The following is a 26,246-nucleotide window of genomic DNA, read 5'->3' on the forward strand; positions in this document are numbered from 1 at the left end:
GGTGGAGGAGGACGAGGGCGAGGCTCCCCTGCTGGGGCCTGGGGTAGGAGGACAGTAGGCGGAGACCAGCAGGTGGAGCGGCGCGGTAGAGACTTGCTTGCTCCTGCCGCCGACTGGCTCCACTTCCCCGCCACTGCCAGGGAACCGCGGGGAGCGCGTGCGCGGGGCGGGGCGCGGGCTGAGGCGGAGCAACGCTGTGGGGCGGGGCGGGGCGCGGGCTGAGGCGGAGCAACGCGGTGGAGGGCGGGAGCGGGGCTGTCCGGCTCCCCGCCGCTCGGTTCTCAGTGGCGGAGAAGGCGGGGCGGACGGGCCCGGGAAGCGGGAAGGATCCTGACCCCCGGTCATGGCGGCGCCCGGTGCGCTGCTGGTGATGGGCGTGAGCGGCTCGGGGAAGTAGGTCTGGGAGGGCGGGGGTCGCGACGGGTCGCGGGGGGCGCCCTGGAGGAGGCGGCGCGCGCGGCGGAGGCCGGAGGCATCACCGTTCCAGGCCGCGGGGGTACGCAGGGTTCTGGGGAACCTCCAGCCTCCCTTTGCAGATGAGGAAGCGGAGGCTCGGGGCACCTGCTCTCTCTCCGCACCCGACAACCTGCTCACCCTGGGGCGCCGAGACCCGTTACCCCGAGGGGCTCTAGAGGCAGCCCTCTGTGAAGAAGCGCCTGCCGCGGCGCCGCCCGCGGCTCCGTTGGTCCTCAGGGCCGGTGTCTGGGAGCCTCTTGTCAGAACGAGGTGGAAGGGTGTGAGGCCCAAAGCACTGGGGCGAACCTCGTCTCACTCTCCCACACACCTTTGTGAGGCTGGGCAGAGGGGCAGCTCCCTCCTGCGAGCTACTGGACTTGTGCGATGAGATTTCAGAAAGGTTATTTCACCTTCTGGTCTGTTTTCTCTGTGCTGTGATCAGCGTTTATCAGCTTTACGTGGAAGTCAGTGTAAATTAATTGAGTTCCAAAACCCCCTAAGGGTTTGCAAGGAGGACCACCGGGTGTGCCAGAGCCTCTCTGCTCAGCCCAGTCTGGCCATCTTGGGGGCTGGGAACTAGACTTTGGCTTCCTGATTAGACCAAAATCCAACCGTGCCCTTTACCAGAAAAGGGAGCCACTGCAGCGTCCGCCACAGGAGGCAAAAGACAAATCTTAATCAAGTGGAATATCGGAAGTTCAAAGACCTGTAGTACCCTTCTAGAATTTTCTGCACCATGACTGGCTGGTGTGGTCAAGTACATATTAAAGACTCTTGCTCCAGGTAGGAAAGTTTAGGTTTTTAAGATTACTGTGGCATTTTTAGCCTCATCTCTTGAGAAAGTAAAATGATTTGGGGAGCCTTTGAATAAAATTAAAATAAAACTTGAAGCCTGAAAATCCCTAGTTGTTTTATGATTTGAAGAAGTTGAATGTAAGACTGCTTCTGTGCTGTGATGTAGTGGAAGTCAAGAGCCCCGGGTCTTGATTGTGCTGCTGCTGCCTGGTTGTGTGAGCTTGGGTAATTCATGTACCCCTCTCTGCATTGGAGCAGATGGGGGAGTGTGTGAAACCATATGATTTATATGGTTATGCTATTCATGCATTCAGTAACTATTTATAGAGCTTGATCCTGACTCTGTGTCACTGATATATAATGAACAGGATAATAAAATCCCTGCTCTCAATGAGTTTACATCCTAGTATGGGAGGGAAACAGGGAAGTGGATAAATACATGTACACAGTGTGGTAGGCAGTGGTGGTGCTCCAGGGGCAAATAAAGGAGAGTAAGTAGAACAAAGAACAGCAGGCAGGATGGTGAGGGAAGGCTCCTCTGAGGCAGTGGTATGTGGGCAAGACTCACAAGAAGTGAAGGACTAAGCCTGGTGGCCAGCTAGGGAAAGGGCAGTGTAGGCAAAGGGAATATAGCAAGTGCAAAGGCCCAGAGGCTTTGTTTCATAGTGGCTTCCCAGGGAATCCATTGTGGCTGAGTGATGGGAGATGAGGTCAAAGAAACAATGAAGGTGAGAAAAGTGGTCGTATGCTGGAGATATTCTGAAGGTAGAACCAGAAAGTTGTGTCGATGGACTGGCTGTGGGGTATGAGTGAGGGAGAAAGGTGTGAAGGATGACTTCTGGATTTTTGGATTGGGTATCCAGAAGAAGGGAGTTATTATTAACTAATGGAGAAGCAGTAGACAGAGCAGGTTTTGGGGGAAAAAATAGCACAGTCCAATGTGGGATGTGGTGAATTGCCTATCAGTCACATGAGTGGGTTTGTCAAGTGGTTGATTGGCTATCCAAGTCCAGAGTTTCAGAAGAGGAACTTCAGATATAAATGTAGGAATTCTTGGTGCACAGATATATTTAAAGACATAAGATGTTGAGATAACCGGGGGAGTGAGTGAAGATCAAGAAGCTGGCCAGGAACTGAGCCCTGGGCCCTCTGACGGTCAAAGTTCAGAGTCAACTATTGCTGAGGGACTGAGTAATAAAATGAGAATGATTATATAGATCAACGGATATAGAACACTGAGTTCTTTGGTGACTTCTGTGAGCCCTTGTTAGGGCCCTGCAGGATTTTAAATTATACGCCATTACATACGAGAGGGAAAAAAATGGCTCAATAGAACAAATCTCACACCAGAAAGATTGTAGTTAAACCACTATTAAAACAATGTCAAGCATGAATTTTACTTTTTCACTATGTTTATTGCCTCCCCCTCTCCTACCTAAATGCAAGGGATCTTTTTCCTTTTTGTTTACTGCCCTCTCTGTCTAGAACAATGTCTGGCATGTAGTAGGTACTCAAGAAATATTTGCAGACTTAATGGATGAATGAACAAATGAATGAACGGAGCTATGTGAATAGGTGGCAATGTTAGTTTCCTTTATGTTTTAATAGCCTTCGTGAAGCCACCCTTAGGTTCCGGCCTTTTGAATATCTTTTGCTATTAATCTCTGCCTCAGCCTGCCTACCATCACTGTCCTACAGTCCTTTTCAATCTCCTTGATTCTGATTTAGACTAACCCGCTTAGAGATCCCTGGGTCCCAGACTGGTTTGTAATCCTTCCTCCAACCAGTCTCCTCCGAGCCGAGCACTGTGCCAGGTGTCCTTGTCCGAGTCCGTGTCAAGTCCTGCGTTCTCTGGCTTAGGAGGTTTGGATGGAGCAGTGGACAGTGGCTTTTCCTTTTCCTTCTGTCTCTTCTTTGCCCGTCTACACCCCAGTCTAGTTACCTCTTCTTTCAGCCTGTGAGTGGTGGCTGACGTGTTCATCCCTGGTTCATCTAACTTGGCCTTCAGTGTCATTCCGGTCATGCCCAGCTCTGGCTTCCCCAGCCCTGGAGTTAGTCACTGGTAGGCTGCAGTGTGTCCCCCTGTGCGAGCATCAGCACGGTGAACCTCATGGGAGAAGTTACAGCCCTTTGCAATCCTTTGGTCACATATCGGGGAGCGGGTCTCAGTTGGGAGTACACGTGTATCTTTAACACAAGGTCTCCTCAAGGCCTTCTTCACAAAAGAGACAGGACCCTTGAATCCAGGTAGAATGTAAGCAGGGTTTTGTTTTCATTGTTTTTGTTTTCGTTATTTTCATATCCTGGGGACTAGCAGGTGCTCAGTAAGTGCCGGCTGAGTGAAACGAGTAGTGAGTGGGTACGTGTAGCTCGGTTCCCCCATTTTGGAGGTGAGAAAACAGGTGTAGAGGGAAAGGTGACTGGCATGGAAGCAGGTGGCCAGGTAGTGGCCGCACGGAGACTGTAGCCAGCTGTTAGGTACTGAGACCCAAGCCCTTTGCCCTGAGTGCTGCCCACCGGGGGAACAACATGTCCTCCCCACACACATCGCACAGACACCATTTCCCTCCTAGGCTGACTTCTCATTCTAAACTTCATTTTAGTTTTTAAGAAGCCCCAGGCAAGGTGGTAATGCTTGTATGAGTTCCTTGAACCTTGTGCTGGGAGGTTAAACCCCCTGTCAGACCTCCGTCAGTACCCTCAGTAAAATCTCATCTCTCGTCAGCTTCTCTCCCCACAAAACCTAATGATCTCTAGAACAGGGACCAAAAAACTTCAGAAAGAACTTCAGGAGTTTAGTGAGATCTCATATATTGTTTTTTGGGAAAGAAAATTAGTGGTAATTCAGTAACTATTTACATTCCTGGAGAACACGGACATGTTCTTGACTCTAGGCCTGACAGCATTACTGTCCCTGCTTCAGTATCATGAAATTACTGGGTTTCAACATGGCGGGGTGGCTGCTGTCTCCCAGGGCACCCTGCATGGTAGGGGGCATGCAGGGGTTGGGAAGGGCCGTCACCTGAACCTCTGTGTCCTCTCCACAGATCAACCGTGGGCGCCCTGCTGGCCTCCGAGGTAACCTGGTCTGATGCCTCCCAATGACGAGTCCCACGGCGCTGTCTCTTTGCTTCTCTCCCTTCGGTGCACTTTCTTTCTGGCCCTTTCTTTCTGGTTTGTAAAACTCACCACGGGTGTGGCTTGTGAAACCCAGTGGAGCAATCTTGGTTTACACCTTGGTGATGACCAAGAGTGATGAATGAAAGGAGCAGCAGCCCAGTGAGCAGGGACATGGATGTGGCATGACAGCCTCCCTGCTCCCATGTCGGGGATGGGGAGTGGAGGGAGGGGGACCACAGGGAGAGGGGAATTGAGTAGGGGTGGTCCCCGGGCTGCCCATTTCCACACCTGCCCTGTAGTGTCAGTAATGGTGGTTGTCATCTACACCCTTTCACTTTGTTCTTAAAGCTGGGATGGAAATTCTATGATGCAGATGACTATCACCCAGAGGAAAACCGAATGAAGATGGGAAAAGGGATCCCACTGAATGACCAGGTAACATTTGCTGACTGTTTCCAACCCAGACGCTCCAGCTGGGAGCCGCAGGTGGGGCTCTCCCAGCACGTGGTGTAGGAGACTTCCTGCCCGAGAGGACTCGGGCACAGCACTCCAAAGCCAGGCAACTGCGGTCCTGCACGGTCAGCTTTGGCCCTGAAATGCTCTCTGAACACAGAGCTAGGAGCCACCCCACCCCGCCCCCGTTTGGGCAGAGCCTGCCAGGACACTTCACTGCCAGCTTTTAATCTGCAGGAGGTAATTCTGGAGGTTCTGCCTTCCTCCTCCTCCCCACGCCTTTCAGCTGCTGCCAGCACCTCACCACCACCCCAAAGCCAGAAGGATCATTACAAATTCAAATCTAGCCCTCTGGAAGTGTCCCATCCATCTCAGGGTCAAGACCAAACAGCCCAACGCCTCAACATGCCCCACCCCACTCTCTTCGGGTACCCTCCCTCCCTCTCTCCACCAGAGTCACCCTGGCCCCTGTCAGTCACTCCTGCTGCCCCGCTGCTCCCCACAGGGCCTTTGCATCTGCTGGTCTCACTGTCTGAAGTGCACTTCTATCTCTCACTTCTGAAACGCACCCTGCTCCTATCCACAGCTCAGCTCCCGTGCCACTTAGGGAAGTCCCCCTGGGCCTACTGAAGTAAAACCTCCTGTAATAAATTCTCACAGCACCACGGCCCACACAGCCCGGGTCCCAGCTGCAAGTTGGCATTTGATAGTGTGAGAATTTGATTGATATTTATCTCTGCAACTCGATTCTACTTCTGAAAAAGCAAGAACCGTGGCCTTTCTGATGACCATTATATACCCCCAGGGCTGGCCGCATAGTCAACATCAGAAGATACCCGTGACTCAGTCGTAAGTGCAGGAATGAACAGCGCCTCACTCCTTACGCACCGTCATGAGGCCACTTCCTAGGGTCCTTCCCAAAGCACAGGTGCAAACTGGACTTGCTGGCGTAACTCGCCGTAGCTCAGGGGAGAGGTGAGGGCCGGGGTGTTCAAAGGGCAGGAACAGAGTGGAACTGGCTGAAGACCAATACTGTGGTTACCACTTTCAGTGACCTTGGTCCCAGCTGTACTGAGCTAGCTCACTCTTGTCCCCTTATCCGGCCTCCAGGGACTGGAGTCCCCCACCATCACTAGGTCTAGTTCTAGGGACGCCGAGCATACACCTGTCTCTGTTTCAGGGAGGATGGCTTGAGCTGGCCAAGATTCAGACTTTGAACCATCAAAATTAAGTTTGCGACATTTGACTTTAGGGGACAGGAGGAGGGAACCATAAAAGAGATACAGAATAGTAACTGTAGCATAATAATGACATTATGGTAGAGATAAAGACATAGTGCAGATAACCTGGCTTACCACTAAGCCTGTGTGCCCTTTGGCCAATGGCTTAGTCTCTCTCTGCCTCCTTTTTCTCCTGTGAAGCAGGGATGTAAGAGGACCCATTTCATTGGGTGCTTGGGAGGATTAAATGAGATACTACTAAAAAGTATGCACAGTGAAGTATTCAAAGCATTCAGTAAATATAACTTACTGTTGTCGCTAACGTATCTATGCATACATGTATGCATCACATAAACCGTTTCTACTGAGTTTGTAAGTGTGACCGTGCCAGGGTTTTCTCCTTGGTGAGTGCAAATAAAAGTTAAAGAACGAGGTAAAGCAACCCAAATGGATGGAGTTTTCAAATGACCTTTAAACATCCTCCTGTTCACACGCGAGGCTTGTTAAGTGGGCAGTCTGGATGGGGGGAGGGGAAGAGTTCAGAAAAGGAATTTATTGTACGGAAGAAAAGGTTATCGGTTACTGGAGGAAACATAATGAGTCACTAAATATATTTAGGAGAAACTGTACAGGTTAGCCAGACTTCAGACTTTCTCCCTTCCAGGGAGAGAAAGAGCTAGAATAACAGATGGTTGACATTCATGAGGAGAACTCAGCTAAGAGTGAAGGTGTGGGTCTCAGCTGCGCTGGCACTGGGGGCCCCTCTAGCAACCAGTTCTGCGCCACCGCCCCCCACCAGGATCCTGTGAGGAGGCCCTAGTGGAAAATCTGAGGCAGGGGTACTGCCTCCTCTGGGAAAGGCTTGGGGAGGGTTTCATGCTCAGAGGGCTGAAGTTTGAAGAGAGAGAACCTGTGCTGAATATTCCAGGGGCTCCTTCAGGCTATTTAAATGTAAATGAACATAAACTAAACTGTAAACCCCAGTTCTGGGGTTACACGGCCCAAGTGTTCAGTTGCTACACAGGGCCCATGGCTACCACCAGAAGGTGCAGAGAACACGTCCATCATGATAGGAACCTCTAGTGGATATGCCACTCAGGCTGTGAGGGGATGTTATTCGCTTGATGATAATGATGATAAAGGATCTGCAAGCTGCCAGTGTTGCCCCCACCCCCACGCCAGGTCCATGCTGTCCCAGCAGCCGGCAGTGACACTGACGCAGACTTCAAAGTCTGCTACATGAGGGGGGTTTTGTCAAAAATTTTCCTGATTATCAATATAACACTTGCCCTGTATAGAAAATTTGGGAAGTACTGGAAAATGTTTTTACAGAATATATCACTCTTGGCTTTATCTTTTAAAATACCTACAAATTTTGAATTTTGAATTTTGGAGTTTTTTCCCTATCTTTTTTGGGGTCTATATTCTCCTTACATGTGTTCTTTCCTCTGTGGTCTCAAGTTCATTTTTGCACCAGGTAAACAGTGGGCCCTGGCCACTGCTCTTCCCCACCCGCTCCTTCCTTCTGCTCCGTCCGCCTCCCCCAGCAATGCTGGGCCTACTTGGGCTCCTATGTTGTTCCTCTGAGCTCCAACTCCCTTCTCCCTTTAACCATCCCCTTCCAGAAGACACTTCATGTCTCTTGATGTTTCCATCACATCACTAAAACCAGAGGCCCAGGAATCTTTCTCTGCCCTTTTGATGTCCTGATTGAACTTCTGCTAGAACATCTGTTGCGCCCACTACCTCCAAGCACTGGGCTGGGGGCAGGGGACACCCATCAGGAAGGAGATGACCTTGAATGTCAGACCCAGCAGGCAGAGATGCTCATTTGGGTTATGCTGTTTCCTCTTCTCTTTCCCCTAAGTTTCTTTCTGTGTGTTTGACTTTCATAATGTATCCTATCATCTGTAGTAACCACTCACAGAGTTGAGCGAGTTAGCTCTAATATCTCCTAGTTCCAATTTCTGCTTTTGTGAAGAAGGAATCTCAGTCACTCCCTTTTGTCAAAAATGTGAACACAAAATTGAAGCTCATGCCTCCAAGTCTTAATACCCTTACAGTAAAGCCCAACCTTTCTTAGCAGGTCACTCAAGTTCTTGACCACCTAGTCAAGGCAGTTTCTCCTGACCTTCCTCACTGCCAACTCCCACACTGTTCACCAGGGCTAAGAAGCATCTGCTTCACACATTTACTCAAGAGTCCCTATATACCATCTTTAACACTCCCAGTCTTAGACTGTGTCCTCCTCTCTATTTAGAAACGTACAACAAAAGTGCTGTCAACCAAAACTTATGGGATGCCTTTGAAACATTACTTAGAAGGAAATCTATGACCTCTGGAAGCATTTCCAGAAAAACAACAAGAATGGAAAGTAATGAGCTAAATGTTCAAGTAGGGAAAAACAATAAACAAAAAGGAATATGTAGGAAAAAAATAGAAATGGATGCTGAAATTAATGGAATATAAGCTGTTTCAAAAAAAATAAATAAAAATCTAACAAGACTGATCAAGAGTGGAAAGAAAGCACAATTAAGAGTAGGAATGAGAAGAGGGCTCTGAACTGGTAATGTTTGTAAATTTAAAGACTTAAATTGGACAATTTCTTAGAAAAATATAAATTACTGTGGGGGACATGGGCTTGGATGGCAGTGACTGATGGCAGAGACTACTCCGCTTTTCCCCCCAAAGAGGAATACGACCTTGCCGATGCTGCATCTGGCTTAAGAAATCAGGAGGGTCTGGAGATCTAACTGTATGTGTGATCTCGTCCTGGATCAAGAATAGAAAACCTGAACATAACATAATGCTCTTTAAAAAAACTGAATCTGGAATCCGAGACCTCCCCGCAAAAAAGGCCCCAGGCCCAGATGGTGTTTCAGATGAATTCTGGTCAGCTTGGACCACTGTAACAAAATATCACAGGCTGGGGGCTTAACCAAGAGACATTCAGTTCTCACAGTTTTAGAGGCTGGAAGTACAAGATGAGGATGCCAGCATGGTCAGGGGCTTGTGAGGGTCTGCTCCCTGGCTTGCAGGTCAGGGAGAGGAGCGGTTACAGCACAGGAGGGCGAGCACACATTAGCTCCTGGTCTCTTCTTCAAAGGGCGCTAATCCCATCCTAATGTTACTGTGTTTAACTGCCCAGAGACTTGACCCCACAGCCTTGTCAAGGCCTACTTCTCAAAACCGCTAAGATTTCTCTGGGCTGTAATGCTGATGAACATGATTAACTGTGTTTCTGTACAAATAAACAATACCTGGGGAAGTCACTTTGTGTCTGCTTTAATTTCAGGACAGGATACCATGGCTCTGCAACTTACATGACATTTTACTAAGGTAAGAGAGCATCAGGCCTTCACATAAGGCAATGAGTAAAGAAAACTCATCAGAAAGTAGAGGCAAAAAATACATTCTTGAAATGACAACTGGCTAATGGTAAAGGATCACAGAAATGGAATGCACTTCTGTCAAGTAGCCAACAATGATTTAAATCAGCCAGAACCCACGTGTAATTTAGTTGGGTTCTGGAAATGAACCTCCTGGACAGCTCCGCAATTATCATCTGGGAATCTTGGTCAGCCAGTTGGCTTCCATAAGTCTGTTTCTTCATTTGAAAATGGGGGTGTAGTTCCTATTCACAGAATATTGTGAGAATTAGTGAGACGGGGTATGGGAGGCACTCAGAATGGTATTGAAAACATCTAAGTGCTGGAAAGGTGGTAACCGATGACACCACTGACTGTTCTCGTCACATCTTTGTCTCCACCTCTTACCCCAACTCCAAGCTGTGGCAACCAGGGAAGACCTGGGGTCATTTGTAAGTGAACAGATAATTGGTCATCAGAATTGGGAGTCCAAAACCGTCCTGCTCTGTATCATGCCTCTGAGCAAATGAGGTCCCCTCCACCCATCTGAGGAACTGAGCCCTGGGAATCCTGGTTGGGATGAGGAGGAGGATAGAGAAAAGGCAGGGAATGGCTTATAAATCTTGTTTCTAAAATGAAGATGAGCTTTGCGCAGTGGCAGTATCGTAGCCAATGAGGTTTATCCGAGGCGATTATTGCTAATTAAAATGAAGATGACATTTCATATTTTTATAAATCTAAAACCTTTGCACCATATGCAAATAGAATATACTTAAAATTAAAAATTCAGTTTACTTTTTCACACTGCACTGACATAGCTGGCAACCTTGTCTTTGCATAGGCTTTGAGTTTAGGGTTTCAAGGTTTGAGAACTCCTACCCAACTGGGTCTTAACATAAGTAGACTAGATCAAATATACTGACCTGTGATGGAAGCAGAAGTTAAGATGCTCCTCAGCAATCAGACATCCAGACCCCAGAATAAACGAGCTCTCAACCATGGCCTCTGGGAAGAACCAGATGGCCCAGGTACGTAAGTTCGCTGCTACTGATGGACTCCATCCACTGGATCTCAAATGTACATTGTCCATAGATCAAAGGCAGACACCTGCAGAATTCTCAGTTCTAAAACAAACATTCTACCAAGTACCCAAGCCAGGGTTTTACCCTTCACCTCTTATACTTGAGTCCCTTCCCAGCCAGAAGATGGTTGCCTCTCCTGACCATGGACAGGGGCACACAGCATCTGGGTGGGAGAGGGGGCTCACTTACTTGGGCAGTCTCGGAGCACACTGGTTTCCCTTTGTGGTGCCTGGTCACAGTGCCTCTATTTCTGGCTCAGGTTTTTTCTTAGCATATCCCTGGACGCTTCTTATATCTTGTTCCCCTGACCACAGAGAGTCTGATACTCCCCTTTTCACCTGCTTTCTCCAGCTCTGCACTGGTAAATTCACCAGACTCCCAGCGTATTGTAGAGTAGGAAGGGGGAGAAGCCAGTTGTGAGTTTCAAATCACTGAACACCTGTGGAAAACCTGAGCCAAGGTGTGTGGGGCACAGGCACCTACCAGCAGCCACCCATGTCCACATGCAGTGGCCACGTCTACATTCGCAGGAGCAAAGCTGACACCTACCAAGAACTACCTGTGTACTGGGCATGTTGGTCAACTCTTCCTCATAAGTCTACGGACAGGCGCTCTAAGGGGCCCCATTTAAGAGATGATGAACTGATGCTCAGGGAGGTAAATACCTTGCCCAAAATGGCTCAGTTCACTAGTGGAAGGAAGATCTTTACCTTAAAGCCAGGACTGCCTGATACCTGACCACCATTTTGTAATGCCTTCCACTGGTAGAGAAGTAGGACCGGTCTTCAACCTAGAATCAGCACCAGTTATTTCAAATGTCTGCATTCTTTAGTCCCACTCCCCCACCCCACCCCCTTTTTTTTTAACAGAGATGTAGCCTCTGGACAGCATGTGGTTCTAGCCTGTTCGGCTCTGAAGAAAGCATACAGAGACATCTTAATACGAGGAAAAGATGGTGTATCCCCGAAGTGTGATGAGACGGGGAAGGACAAACACCCAGCTGAAGTGAAGCTCCTAGTGGTCCATCTGAGTGGGTCGTTTGAGGTCATCTCTGGGCGTTTACTCAAGAGAAAAGGACACTTTATGCCCCCTGAGTTATTGGAGTCCCAGTTCGAAACTCTGGAACCCCCATCGGCTCCAGAAAATTTCATCCAAATCAGTGTGGACAAAAATCTTTCAGAGATAATTGCTACAATCATGGAAACTCTAAAATGAAAATCGCTTCAGATTGGGGGTCCAGAACAATCAGGCAGACATTTCTATCCCATCCCAATCTATGTTCTACTGTTTTTACCAGTATTCTAAATTCTTGGGGTGAACAAACCCTAGTGTACTGAACTCTACTTGCCTGGGTATATTTTTAGGCATTTGTGCTCTGGCACATGGGGAAGAGACAGGAGAGCATTTTGAAAGTAAAGCTTCAATAGAAATTCAAATTCCTGTCACCTAATCAGATGATCAGAGGGAATTCTATAATCAGTGCTATAAATCACAACCTCATTTAGAACATCCTTGATCATGCCTGTATCTGAACAAATAAATGAAACTTGGCTATACTTGGCATCCCCTGGAAACTGGTCACAGGAGTAGAAACGTGTATAACGTGTAAACATGTGTAAAATTGACCACTCACCAGCAAGTTCTAAACCTCTCTCCTTGGATCATCTCAAGATAAGTAACAAGTACACATAGTTCATGGATATAAAAAATGGCAAAGGTGGAACTTCAGTGGATGTAGCCTGGGACTCACTGACCCAACTGTCTCCACTCATTTTACGGAGACCCCTGAGACCAGGCGGGGGTCAGCCACCAACCTCTCTGCTGCAAAAGCTGTCAGCAGTGAACTCTAGGATAAGGAAAGAACACCAGAGCTGCTCTGGCCCAAATGTGAAATGAACCTTCCCGCCAGGCAGCAGTGTGCCAGGGGCAGCTGGGCTGGGTGAGGCTGTGCGGGAGGTCAGAGGCCTGGGTTTCAGCCCTTCCCCCAGAGGCTCCAGAAAGAGACTTCCTTATCCTTCTGTCCTAACCAAGGTCCTGGAATGCAGCTACTCTGCAGGCCACTGATTCTCCTTGCCCAGAGAGTGGGTTTTGGAACCAATTACCCATTTTTTCCCCACCCGGGCAGGCAGCCTGTCTTGGGAACTACAAAGAGAATACGTGCCGGGGGTGCCAGGGGAGTGAAAGGGCCCTTGTGGGTAGACAGACCTTGCTTAAGGAAACATGAAACCTCAGATTTTCTTTGCCCGATTTGAAAGGCATCTGCTATCTGGCTTCAGTCTACATCAACCCTCACTACTCGGGGTCCAAGCCCTCAAGCTGACCAGTCCCACAGACTCAGGCTGGCCGATAGTCACCCCAGACACAGAGCAGGGACTCAGGCCACAGTACTCAGTGAGTCCAGACTGAATACCATCATGGGCACTCTGCAGCGTCTGCGGACCTGTTATGGGACACAGAGCTCCAGCTCTCAGGTGGCTTACGTCGATCGAGGTGGAAGGACAGGGCATCTCACATCCTCTGGCATGGGCTAGAGTTCTCAGCAAAGGCCATTGCTCACAAAAAAGAACTGAGTTTCACTCCACTAGACTGTCCCGTAGGACCTGGTGAACCAGCCTGCTTATAAGAGCATAAGCTATTTTATGCATAAATAAAAATGTTTTTGGAGTTGTAAGATACATGAAATTTCCAAGAGTACCAAAAAGGAACAATTATATTCTTTTTTAATTTTACTAGAGTTGTTTACCATTTCAGAGAATAATGGTGTGCTTTTCTGTCACGAATGTAACACCCCTACATCAACCTGCGCTTGTAAGTCTTCATTCACAGTGATCAGCCCATAGGCACAAGCACCCAGCTGCTCCATGGTGTTGGTCTAGGGCAACTATGTCTTCAGTGTTACATACTGAAACTCATTAGTTTATCACAAGTTACTTTCCCTTTTTCTCCTTTACAGCAAAGATATCCTATTTACTATTTGCTGGGGTAAATTTTATTAGCCATCAGTTTCACTTCAGGTGGAAGCGGGACATCAGAAAATAGTTGTTAAAAATAGAAGCATCGAATCTCCGGGGGTTGGGAACCACTGCTCAAATCTTCCCAAGATGGACCCAGGGAGGCCAGGGTGTGCGCCAGTACTGCCCTCTGGTGGTCCTGGGGAACACCGCAAGCGCGAACCGCTCTCCCAGCCCTCCAGAACACCATCATGCAAAGCCAGCCATGGGTTCTGTGCCTGGGTCCCCTGGCAGTGGACCGCAGCTCCCCACCCAGCCCTGACCATACCCTTGCTCAGCCTCTATGACCTGCGAAGAAGTGGAGTGTGAGACCTGTTTGCTGTGGCTCAAAATAGATGCCAATAATTCTCTCTTTTCTCCACCCTGCATGTACCACTTAACCACCCACTCTGAAAGGAATTGTCCATCTTGCCCCCCACTCCAGGAGGAAGTTCAACACTTTTCTTTCCCATAAAACACCGCCTGTCTTGTAAAGTTGTGGCAACTGAGAGAGTACACACATGGTGAGACCACAACCAATACAACAAATGCAAGCTCTTGTTAAAATTGTCACCCTTGGGTGTCTGAGGCAATGTGGTCACAGGACCAACTCCCACTCCTCTGCCTTCCCGACTGTGGAGGAGATTATGAACCCCGGGCAAGTATGTGAATCTTAAGTCTTTGGGCTCTAACAGGTCTTCCTTCTTAACCACTGCCAGTGTGCTTCCATGCCTGCCCAGCCTGGGGGCCTGACCTGACTCAGACATCTGCTGTCCACCAGCTCTGGAATCAGAAGCTGCAAGAGGCTGAGCTCTAGGCACAACACTGCCACACATTCACGGGGTAACCATGGGCAAGGCACCACTACGGGATGTCCCCACATGGTGCTCCAAAGGTCCAGGACTGTCAGGCCAGGCCTCTCTAGAGACTGCTCTGATGAACAAAGCATCTTTCAGTGGATGGGAGTTCAAGAAGGGAGAAATTAAAACAGGCTGGCCCTAATCAAAGATACCATCAATCAGATTTTAATTTCTGAAACTACAAGTTTATTCTCCCATCACTGAAGAGCAAATCTTCATGGGCACTATGAATGCCAGTAATTACCAAGGAGTAGACAACTAGATATCTAGCCTACAAGTTGTGCTGGGCCTTAATTTAGAGAGGTGTTTTTCAACCCTTACAGAATCTCGGTATAAAATACAGCCGGTTGCTGATGTCCAGACAATCTTCAATCCCTCCAATGGAGTTTCCCCCAGTGGCCTTAGATCCTACAGAAACTGAATTTCACTTTCTGGGTTAAAGATGTAAATTCATGAGCCATCACTCGGGAGGACCCAAGACCTAATACTGAATATATCTAACACATAGTTCAAATAAGGATCCAGTGAGGGGGAAATGTCCCAAAACCATGACGGTCAGTGGTAGGACCTGCACATTTGAATGCCCAGAGGGCCTAAGCAAAAACAGTAATGGTAGGATACAGCAGACATTGGGGAATGGCAAGGACTATGGCACAAAAGAAAATGTATGCATTATCTAAAAAGGGAAGCCGCTACTCACCCCCCAATAATACAGAAACACATCTCATCATACAAGTTGGGGTTTATTGCTTGTTGCATAACAGAGGACAGACTTCCAGAACCATGGGGGGGGTGGTTTCAGTAAGAGGTCACAAAAGGACTTATGTTTTGGACACAGTAGGTGAGTTAAGGGGGGATTCAAGGAAGCTGTGGAGGAAGTAGGGAATGACTGGGTATCTTCGTAAGGTGAGAGAAATGAACTGAGGCTAAAAGCTATCATTCATCAAGTGTTCAGAACAGGGAGGTATATGGTCATTTTTGTGAAACAGACATTCATGTTTTTCTGTGTCCAGGCACAATTACAAAATTCATCTTTTGACTTTGGTCACAGTCTTGGTAGGCATGTAGATATTCTGCAAAATTATTCAGCAGGACAAAGAGACCTTGCTTCTAGTAGTAGGCCAGCTCCTGGCCTACTTGACAGGCACTGCTTTTCTTCCCTCTATTTGGCAGAAATCACTGTCAACAGGGTCTTTCAGGCCTAGATTTGAAGTAGTTGGGGACACATTTATCTTTAAGACACTAGCAGAGCTCAGAGAGTTTAACTTGAATTTCCATTCTCAAGTGAGAATTTGGTAGGCTTTCTTCCATCTTAAGTGAAGGGTCAGGTTGCAGTAGTTGGTATACTCTGAGGTCAGAGGGTTGAGTAACAGCTAGTGGATTAACCTCCGGGAATCTGTACCACTTCCCTCTGTAGTTGGGGCTCCTGTGGCTAACCTTTGAAAAGACTGCTGAGCTGGTTTCCAAGTAGACGTACCATTTTACATTCCCACCAGCAATCTACCCAACACTTGTCACTTCTCTGTGACTACAGCCACCCTAGCAAGTGTGAAGTGACATCTCACTAAGGTTTCCATGTGCATTTCCCTAATGATGTTGAACATCTTTTCAGGTGCTTATTTGGCCATTTGCTTATCATCTTTGGAGAAATGTCTATTCAAATCCTTTGTTGCCTTTTTAAGTTGTTTTTTTCCTCTTTTTAGTGTTACCTTGTGAGAGTTCTTTACATATCCTGGATACTAGATTCTTAACAAACACATCATCTGCCAATCCTGTAGGGTTTGTTTACTTGAACAACTTTAAAAGCACAGAAGTTAAAGTTTGCTGAAGTCCAACTTATTTTTCATTGGTTGCCTTTTTGGTGTCATCTCTGAAAAACTACTGCCCAGTCCAAAGTAGTTGGACTGGGCAGCAGAAACAAGATTTATACCTTGTTTCTTCTGAGTTTCATAGTTTTAACTCTTACATTTAGGTCTTGGATCCATTCTGAGTTACTTTTTGAGTAAGAATATGCATTTTAACAAGATCCCAGGTTATGCATATGCACAGCCTTAAATGAACAATAAATTTCCATTCCCTTTAAATCATTGGTTCTAACGTTGAGATTTACAAAATCATGCCCGACTTTACTCAGGTAGAATAATTTCACTTAGTCTGTGGTGGGCTTAGTTTTTAATCTCTTCAGTTGATGCTGATGTGAAGCCAGGGTTGAGAACGATCACCTCTTCACGGATTCTGCATGGATTTCACCCACATGCCTTTGCCGGGCTGGTTCGCAGGTACTGGATTCTGACAAAGCCGCAGCAAGACTGGGGTCGGTGTTCACGGTGAGTACAGTACATGAAATTGTAAGCTTCCTGTCTGGATAGGATACAAATCACACTTTGATCACTAGAAGATGGAGGTCACATTGAATGGTAGTGTATGCAGGCAGAGTGGAGACAAGTATAAGAAGAAATAAAGAACTTCTAAGACTGTTCTGGGAAAACCATAGATCTCAGGTTGGCCAGAAGCATGGTCTACAACTAGCTGTACTTCAACCTCTACTTACCATGCTCTGTTTGAGCCATTATTTGTCCTTGTTCTTTTTTCTTTTTTCTTGAAAGAGAGGAGTGGAAATGGGTTGAACTCTTGTCTTTCCTTTGCAAATGTAGAACCGCAGAACCAATTCCAGCAGGTCAATGACCCATATGTAACAGCTAAACTGATAAAATTCTTGGAAGAAAAACAGAGAAGAAATATCCTCATGCTCTTGGATTTGGTAGTGGATTCTTAAATATACCACCCAAAGCAAGAAAAACAAGACAAAATAAAAAAGATAAATTGGACTTCATCAAAAATTAAACACTTCTGTGCAAAAGGTATTATCAAGAAAGTGAAAAGACAACCTACAGAAAGGGGAAAATATTTGCAAACCATGTATCTGAGATTAAGCCCCTCCAACTCCGCACTCAGCAGGGAGTCTGCTTGAGATTCTCTCTCTCCCTCTACCCCTCACCGCCCCCCCACACTTTCTTTCAATTAAAAAACTCCATCTCCCCCTCCCCCTGCTTGCTCTCTCTCTCAAATAATAAATAAATACAGACAGACAGACAAAGGACTTAAACATTTCTCCAAAGATAACACACAAATGGCCAATTTAAAAAGCACAAGAAAGGGACACCTGGATGGCTCAGTCAGTTAAGTGTCTGCCTTCGACTCAGGTCATGATCCCAGGGTCCCAGGATGGAGAGCACTGGGCTCCCTGCTCAGCAGGGAGCCTGCTTCTCCCTCTGCCGGCCATTCAGACTACTTGCATGTGTGCTCTCTCTCTCTCTCTCCTAAACAAATAAAATCTTTAAAAAAAAAAAAAAAAAAAAAAAAAGCACAAGAAAAAAAAATTCTCATCTTCATTAGTCCTTAGGGCACTGGAAGTATGGAAGTCAAAACCACAATGAGTTACCATTTCACACCAGTAGAATGGTTGTAACTTAAACAAACAAAAGAACTCATATTGGCGAGGACAGAAAGAAAACTGGAGCCCGTGCACTGCTTGTGGGAATGAAAGATGGTGCAGCTGCTGTGGAAAACAAGCAGTTCCTCAAAAAGTTAAAAATTAAAACTACTATATATATGACCCAGCAACTGCGCTCTAGGTATGTATCTGAAAGAGCTGAGACGCAAACAGATATGCCAATGTTAGAAGTATTATCTGCCAACATCCAAATGGGGAAAGTGTCCAACAGATGCATAAAATGTGGTCTCTCCATCCAATGGAGCATTATCCAGCCATGACGGAATCAAATACTGATATATGTTACAACCTGAATAAACCTGAAACACATACTAAGTGAAAGAAGCCAGACACGGGGCGCCTGGGTGGCTCAGTGGGTTAAGCCTCTACCCTCAGGTCAGGTCATGATCTCAGGGTCCTAGGATTGAGCAGGCTCTCTGCTCAGCAGGGAGCCTCCCCCGCCACCGGCCTGCCTCTCTGCCTACTTGTGATCTCTGTCAAATAAATAAAATCTTAAAAAAAAAAAAAAAAAGGGAGGAGTCAAGATGGCGGAGAAGTAGCAGGCTGAGACTACTTCGGGTAGCGGGAGATCAGCTAAATAGCTTATCTAAAGATTGCAAACACCTACAAATCCAACGGGAGATTGAAGAGAAGAAGAACAGCAATTCCAGAAACAGAAAATCAACCACTTTCTGCAAGGTAGGACTGGCGGAGAAGTGAATCCAAAGCGACGGGAAGATAGACCGCGGGGGGAGGGGCCGGCTCCCGGCGAGCGGCGGAGCAACTGAGCAAAATCAGGACTTTTAAAAGTCTGTTCCGCTGAGGGACATCGCTCCAGAGGCTTAACTGGGGTGAAGCCCAGGCGGGGTAAGCGCGGCCTCAGGTCCCGCAGGGTCGCAGAAGGATCGGGGGTGTCTCAGTGTCGCAGAGCTTACCGGTATTAGAACGGGGAAGCCGGCTGCAGAGACAGAGCCGAGGAGTGACTCTCAGCTCAGGGTTGCCTTGAAGCGGTCGCAGGCTCTGTCAGCTCGGAGCGTGGCCAGAGGCCAGGGTGACGGGAGTCATTTGGCGCTGTTCTCTGAGGGCGCACTGAGGAGTGGGGCCCCGGGCTCTCGGCTCCTCCGGGCCGGAGACCGGGAGGCCGCCATCTTTATTCCCGTCCTCCGGACTCTACGGAAAGCGCTCAGGGAACAAAAGCTCCCGAAAGCGAATCCGAGCGGATGACTCAGCGCGGCCCCAGGTAAGGGCGGTGCAACTCCGCCTGGGGCAAAGACGCTTGAGAATCACTACAACGGGCCCCTCCCCCAGAAGATCTACGGGAAACCCAGCCAGGACCAAGTTCACCTACCAAGGAGAGCGGCGGAATTCCAGAGGAGAAGAAAGCAAAGCACGGAACTCATGGCTTTCTCCCCATGATTTTTTAGCCTTGCAGTTAATTTAATTTTTTTTTTCTTTTTCAATTTTTTTTTTCTTTTTCTCTTCTTCTGCTAAATTTTTTTTTAACTTTTACCGTTTTCTTTTTTTTAACGTTTTTTAAATAGTTTATCTAATATATATATTTTTTCCTCTTTTTATATTTTTTCTTTATTGGCTTTCTTTTTTTTAATAGTTTTTTTTTTTTCTTTCTTTCTGAACCCCTTTTTATCCCCTTTCTCCCCCCTCACAATTCAGGATCTCTTCTGATTTGGCTAAAGCATATTTTCCTGGGGTTGTTGCCACCCTTTTAGTATTTTACTTGCTCCTTCATAAACTCTTATCTGGACAAAATGACAAGGCGGAAAAATTCACAACAAAAAAAAGAACAAGAGGCAATACCAAAGGCTAGGGACGTAATCAATACAGACATTGGTAATATGTCAGATATAGAGTTCAGAATGATGATTCTCAAGGTTCTAGCCGGGCTTGAAAAAGGCATGGAAGATATTAAAGCAACCCTCTCGGGAGATATAAAAGCCCTTTCTGGAGAAATAAAAGAACTAAAATCTAACCAAGTTGAAATCAAAAAAGCTATTAATGAGGTGCAATCAAAAATGGAGGCTCTCACTGCTAGGATAAATGAGGCAGAAGAAAGAATTAGCGATATAGAAGACCAAATGACAGAGAATAAAGAAGCTGAGCAAAAGAGGGACAAACAGCTACTGGACCACGAGGGGAGAATTCGAGAGATAAGTGACACCATAAGACGAAACAACATTAGAATAATTGGGATTCCAGAAGAAGAGGAAACAGAGAGGGGAGCAGAAGGTATATTGGAGAGAATTATTGGAGAGAATTTCCCCAATATGGCAAAGGGAACAAGCATCAAAATCCAGGAGGTTCAGAGAACCCCCCTCAAAATCAATAAGAATAGGTCTACACCCCGTCACCTAATAGTAAAATTGACAAGTCTTAGTGACAAAGAAAAGATCCTGAAAGCAGCCCGGGAAAAGAAGTCTGTAACGTACAATGGTAAAAATATTAGATTGGCAGCAGACTTATCCACAGAGACCTGGCAGGCCAGAAAGAGCTGGCATGATATATTCAGAGTACTAAATGAGAAAAACATGCAGCCAAGAATACTATATCCAGCTAGGCTATCATTGAAAATAGACAGAGAGATTAAAAGCTTCCAGGACAAACAAAAACTGAAAGAATTTGCAAATACCAAACCAGCTCTACAGGAAATATTGAAAGGGGTCCTCTAAGCAAAGAGAGACCCTAAAAGTAGTAGATCAGAAAGAAACAGAGACAATATACAATAACAGTCACCTTACAGGCAATACAATGGCACTAAATTCATATCTCTCAATACTTACCCTGAATGTTAATGGGCTAAATGCCCCAATCAAAAGACACAGGGTATCAGAATGGATAAGAAAACAAAACCCATCTATATGTTGCCTACAAGAAACTCATCTTAAACCCGAAGACACCTCCAGATTTAAAGTGAGGGGGTGGAAAAGAATTTACCATGCTAATGGACATCAGAAGAAAGCAGGAGTGGCAATCCTTATATCAGATCAATTGGATTTTAAGCCAAAGACTATAATAAGAGATGAGGAAGGACACTATATCATACTCAAAGGAACTGTCCAACAAGAAGATCTAACAATTTTAAATATCTATGCCCCTAACGTGGGAGCAGCCAACTATATAAACCAATTAATAACAAAATCAAAGAAACACATCGACAAGAATACAATAATAGTAGGGGATTTTAACACTCCCCTCACTGAAATGGACAGATCATCCAAGCAAAAGATCAACAAGGAAATCAAGGCCTTAAATGACACACTGGACCAGATGGACATCACAGATATATTCAGAACATTTCATCACAAAGCAACAGAATACACATTCTTCTCTAGTGCACATGGAACGTTCTCCAGAATAGATCACATTCTTGGTCCTAAATCAAGTCTCAACCGGTATCAAAAGATTGGGATCATTCCCTGCATATTTTCAGACCACAATGCTCTAAAGCTAGAACTCAATAACAAGAGGAAATTTGGAAAGAACCCAAATACATGGAGACTAAACAGCATCCTTCTAAAGAATGAATGGGTCAACCAGGAAATCAAAGAAGAATTGAAAAAATTTATGGAAACAAATGATAATGAAAACACAACAGTTCAGAATCTGTGGGACACAACAAAGGCAGTCCTGAGAGGAAAATATATAGCGGTACAAGCCTTTCTCAAGAAACAAGAAAGGTCTCAGGTACACAACCTAACCCTACACCTAAAGGAGCTGGAGAAAGAACAAGAAAGAAACCCTAAACCCAGCAGGAGAAGAGAAATCATAAAGATCAGAGCAGAAATCAATGAAATAGAAACCAAAAAAACCATAGAACAAATCAACGAAACTAGGAGCTGGTTCTTTGAAAGAATTAATAAGATTGATAAACCCCTGGCCAGACTTATCAAAAAGAAAAGAGAGAGGACCCAAATAAATAAAATCATGAATGAAAGAGGAGAGATCACAACGAACACCAAAGAAATACAGACAATTATAAGAACATACTATGAGCAACTCTACGCCAACAAATTTGACAATCTGGAAGAAATGGATGCATTCCTAGAGACATATAAACTACCACAACTGAACCAGGAAGAAATAGAAAGCCTGAACAGACCCATAACCAGGAAGGAGATTGAAAAAGTCATCAAAAATCTCCAAACAAACAAAAGCCCAGGGCCAGACGGCTTCCCGGGGGAATTCTACCAAACATTTAAAGAAGAACTAATTCCTATTCTCCTGAAACTGTTCCAAAAAATAGCAATAGAAGGAAAACTTCCAAACTCATTTTATGAGGCCAGCATCACCTTGATCCCAAAACCAGACAAGGATCCCAACAAAAAAGAGAACTACAGACCAATATCCTTGATGAACACAGATGCAAAAATTCTCGTCAAAATACTAGCCAATAGGATTCAACAGTACGTTAAAAGGATTATTCACCACGACCAAGTGGGATTTATTCCAGGGCTGCAAGGCTGGTTCAACATCCGCAAATCAATCAATGTGATACAACACATTAATAAAACAAAGAACAAGAACCATATGATACTCTCCATAGATGCTGAAAAAGCATTTGACAAAGTACAGCATCCCTTCCTGATCAAAACTCTTCAAAGTGTAGGGATAGACGGCACATACCTCAATATTATCAAAGCCATCTATGAAAAACCCACCGCAAATATCATTCTCAATGGAGAAAAACTGAAAGCTTTTCCGCTAAGGTCAGGAACACGGCAGGGATGTCCGTTATCACCACTGCTATTCAACATAGTACTAGAAGTCCTAGCCTCAGCAATCAGACAACAAAAGGAAATTAAAGGCATCCAAATCGGCAAAGAAGAAGTCAAACTATCACTCTTCGCAGATGATATGATACTCTATGTGGAAAACCCAAAAGACTCCACTCCAAAACTGCTAGAACTTGTACAGGAATTCAGTAAAGTGTCAGGATATAAAATCAATGCACAGAAATCAGTTGCATTTCTCTACACCAACAACAAGACAGAAGAAAGAGAAATTAAGGAGTCCATCCCATTTACAATTGCACCCAAAACTATAAGATACCTAGGAATAAACCTAACCAAAGAGACTAAGAATCTATACTCAGAAAACTATAAAGTACTCATGAAAGAAATTGAGGAAGACACAAAGAAATGGAAAAATGTTCCATGCTCCTGGATTGGAAGAATAAATATTGTGAAAATGTCTATGCTACCTAAAGCAATCTACACATTTAATGCAATTCCTATCAAAGTACCATCCATTTTTTTCAAAGAAATGGAACAAATAATCCTAAAATTTATATGGAACCAGAAAAGACCTCGAATAGCCAAAGGAATATTGAAAAAGAAAGCCAAAGTTGGTGGCATCACAATTCCGGACTTCAAGCTCTATTACAAAGCTGTCATCATCAAGACAGCATGGTACTGGCACAAAAACAGACACATAGATCAATGGAACAGAATAGAGAGCCCAGAAATAGACCCTCAACTCTATGGTCAACTCATCTTCGACAAAGCAGGAAAGAATGTCCAATGGAAAAAAGACAGCCTCTTCAATAAATGGTGTTGGGAAAATTGGACAGCCACATGCAGAAAAATGAAATTGGATCATTTCCTTACACCACACACGAAAATAGACTCAAAATGGATGAAGGATCTCAATGTGAGAAAGGAATCCATCAAAATCCTCGAGGAGAACACAGGCAGCAACCTCTTCGACCTCAGCCGCAGCAACATCTTCCTAGGAACATCCCCAAAGGCAAGGGAAGCAAGGGCAAAAATGAACTTTTGGGATTTTATCAAGATCAAAAGCTTTTGCACAGCAAAGGAAACAGTGAACAAAACCCAAAGACAACTGACAGAATGGGAGAAGATATTTGCAAATGACATATCAGATAAAGGGCTAGTGTCCAAAATCTATAAAGAACTTAGCAAACTCAACACCCAAAGAACAAAGAATCCAATCAAGAAATGGGCAGAGGACATGAACAGACATTTCTGCAAAGAAGACATCCAGATGGCCAACAGACACATGAAAAAGTGCTCCATATCACTCGGCATCAGGGAAATACAAATCAAAACCACCATGAGATATCACCTCACACCAGTCAGAATGGCTAAAATTAACAAGTCAGGAAATGACAGATGCTGGCGAGGATGCGGAGAAAGGGGAACCCTCCTACACTGTTGGTGGGAATGCAAGCTGGTGCAACCACTCTGGAAAACAGCATGGAGGTTCCTCAAAATGTTGAAAATAGAACTACCCTATGACCCAGCAATTGCACTGCTGGGTATTTACCCGTAAAGATACAAACGTAGTGATCCGAAGGGGCACGTGCACCCGAATGTTTATAGCAGCAATGTCTACAATAGCCAAACTATGGAAAGAACCTAGATGTCCATCTACAGACGAATGGATAAAGAAGATGTGGTATATATACACAATGGAATACTATGCAGCCATCAAAAGAAATGAAATCTTGCCATTTGCGACGACGTGGATGGAACTAGAGGGTATCATGCTTAGCGAAATAAGTCAATCGGAGAAAGACAACTATCATATGATCTCCCTGATATGAGGGAGAGGAGATGCAACATGGGGGGTCGAGGGGGTAGGAGAAGAGTAAATGAAACAAGATGGGATTGGGAGGGAGACAAACCATAAGTGACTCTTAATCTCACAAAACAAACTGAGGGTTGATGGGGGGAGGGGGTTGGGAGAGGGGGTGGGGTTATGGATATCGGGGAGGGTATGTGCTATGGTGAGTGTTGTGAAGTGTGTAAACCTGGCGATTCGCAGACCTGTACCCCTGGGGATAAAAATATATGTTTATAAAGCTGTAAAAAAAAAAAAAGAAAGAAAGGATGAATCCCCAAGTTTTGTAGCAACATGGACGGGACTGGAAGAGATTATGCTGAGTGAAATAAGTCAAGCAGAGAGATTCAATTATCATATGGTTTCACTTATTTGTGGAGCATAACAAATAGCATGGAGGACAAGGGGAGATGGAGAGGAGAAGGGAGTTGATGGAAATTGGAAGGGGAGGTGAACCATGAGAGACTATGGACTCTGAAAAACGATCTGAGAATTTTGAAGGGGTGGGGGGTGGGAGGTTGGGGGCACCAGGTGGTGGGTATTGTAGAGGGCACGGATTGCATGGAGCACTGGGTGTGGTGCAAAAATAATGAATACTGTTATGCTGAAAAAAATAAAAAAAAAAAAAAAAAAAAGGAAGCCAGACACAAAAGCCCACATACTATATAATTCCTTTTAAATGAAATATCCAGAATAGGAAAATCCATGCAGAAAGCAGACTAGAAGTTTCCAGGGTTATGGGGGAAATGGGAAGTGACTGCTTAGCGGCTAAAAGGTTTTGTTTTGGGGTGATGAAGTTCTAGATGATTGTGATGGTTGAACAACACTGAATGTACAGAGAACTATACACTTTAAAATGGTTGCACTATTTTATTACATTACCATAATTTTTAGCAAAAAAACAAAAAACCACAGGCCCTTTTCCACAAAGCAGAGCGTATCTCACTAACCTTATTACCATATGCTAGGGGATCAGACTAGCAAAGAGCCTCAAGCAAGTGTACACAGTTCCTTCTACAGTGTTCTACAAGTAGGTACATTACTACTTATTCCCAAGGAAGAATAAACATTGAAGAAAAATCTGCTCCTCTAACACTGTTCCCCTCCTGAGATCATAAGTGTATGGTAGATTAAGACAGTTACAAATTCTCTGACATTCTACCCATCAAGAAGTGGGGCCTATGACCTTTAAATCTGGCCAAGCTGAGAATGACCATTAAAATATGGGAGAAATGACACCGGACCAATGCGGGGCTCAGACGTTTAAAAACTGAAGAGCGTTCATGTTTCCTGAAATACTTGATCTTGAAACCTACCAACCACGTTGTCAAGAAGCACCAACAGCCCTGTGGAAAGGCCCGTGTGGACAGCAACGGACTCCAACCGTACTCCCAGATGAAAGCATACAGCAATTCAAGAGCCATGTGTTCTCTTTAAAGTAAATACTCTAGACCCAGGCAAGTCGTCCAGCAGTATTCACCAAGCCCTGCCAATACCGTGGGATAGTTTGTAACTAAGCACTGGGTAACACAGCACAGTGGAAATTCCCTTCCCTTTCTTGGATAGATAATATGTCTAAACAGCTTTTTAAAAAAATCTTTAAAAAAATTACATAAAATATTAAACAATCTAGCTTGAATACACAGCAAATACTTTAGATCTGGTCTTCTGAGGAAGACTATACTGGGGCTGTAGTATGTGCTGCCTGTTTCAGGCACAGAGCGGGCCAAGCAAGACGCCCTGGCGCTATGGTCTGGCCAGGTTATGCTATAATCGCGGAGCCCGAAACACAACAAATGTTAACAGGTTTCA

At 45.5% G+C, this 26,246-nt stretch overlaps 1 protein-coding gene, 1 long non-coding RNA gene and 1 pseudogene across 7 annotated transcripts; 2 read left to right on the forward strand and 1 right to left on the reverse strand.

Moving 5' to 3' along the window:
* Window positions 1–248: 248 nt before the first annotated feature.
* Window positions 249–12,050, forward strand: IDNK (IDNK gluconokinase). 6 transcript variants are annotated; one of them, XM_047700520.1, is made up of 5 exons: window positions 249–393; window positions 4,299–4,329; window positions 4,720–4,806; window positions 9,340–9,383; window positions 11,364–12,050. In XM_047700520.1, the coding sequence occupies exons 1-5, from the start codon at window positions 344–346 to the stop codon at window positions 11,707–11,709; spliced, it is 558 nt and encodes a 185-aa protein (XP_047556476.1). In that variant the 5' UTR covers window positions 249–343; the 3' UTR covers window positions 11,710–12,050. The 6 variants fall into 6 exon arrangements, with proteins under 6 accessions (XP_047556476.1, XP_047556478.1, XP_047556479.1 ...); XM_047700522.1 differs by having other exon boundaries at window positions 257–397; XM_047700523.1 differs by having other exon boundaries at window positions 280–356.
* LOC125084223 (uncharacterized) lies at window positions 10,056–10,177 on the forward strand (annotated as a pseudogene).
* A 3,018-nt stretch (window positions 12,051–15,068) lies between the features above and the next one.
* LOC125083678 (uncharacterized) lies at window positions 15,069–17,316 on the reverse strand. The gene is made up of 2 exons (XR_007122339.1): window positions 16,896–17,316; window positions 15,069–16,705 (listed from the first exon to the last, which is right to left on the reverse strand). It is a non-coding gene; the product is annotated as an uncharacterized LOC125083678 (long non-coding RNA).
* Window positions 17,317–26,246: the final 8,930 nt, after the last annotated feature.

Source organism: Lutra lutra, chromosome 13, assembly GCF_902655055.1.
Source record: "Lutra lutra chromosome 13, mLutLut1.2, whole genome shotgun sequence".
Classification (NCBI taxonomy): Eukaryota; Metazoa; Chordata; class Mammalia; order Carnivora; family Mustelidae; genus Lutra; species Lutra lutra.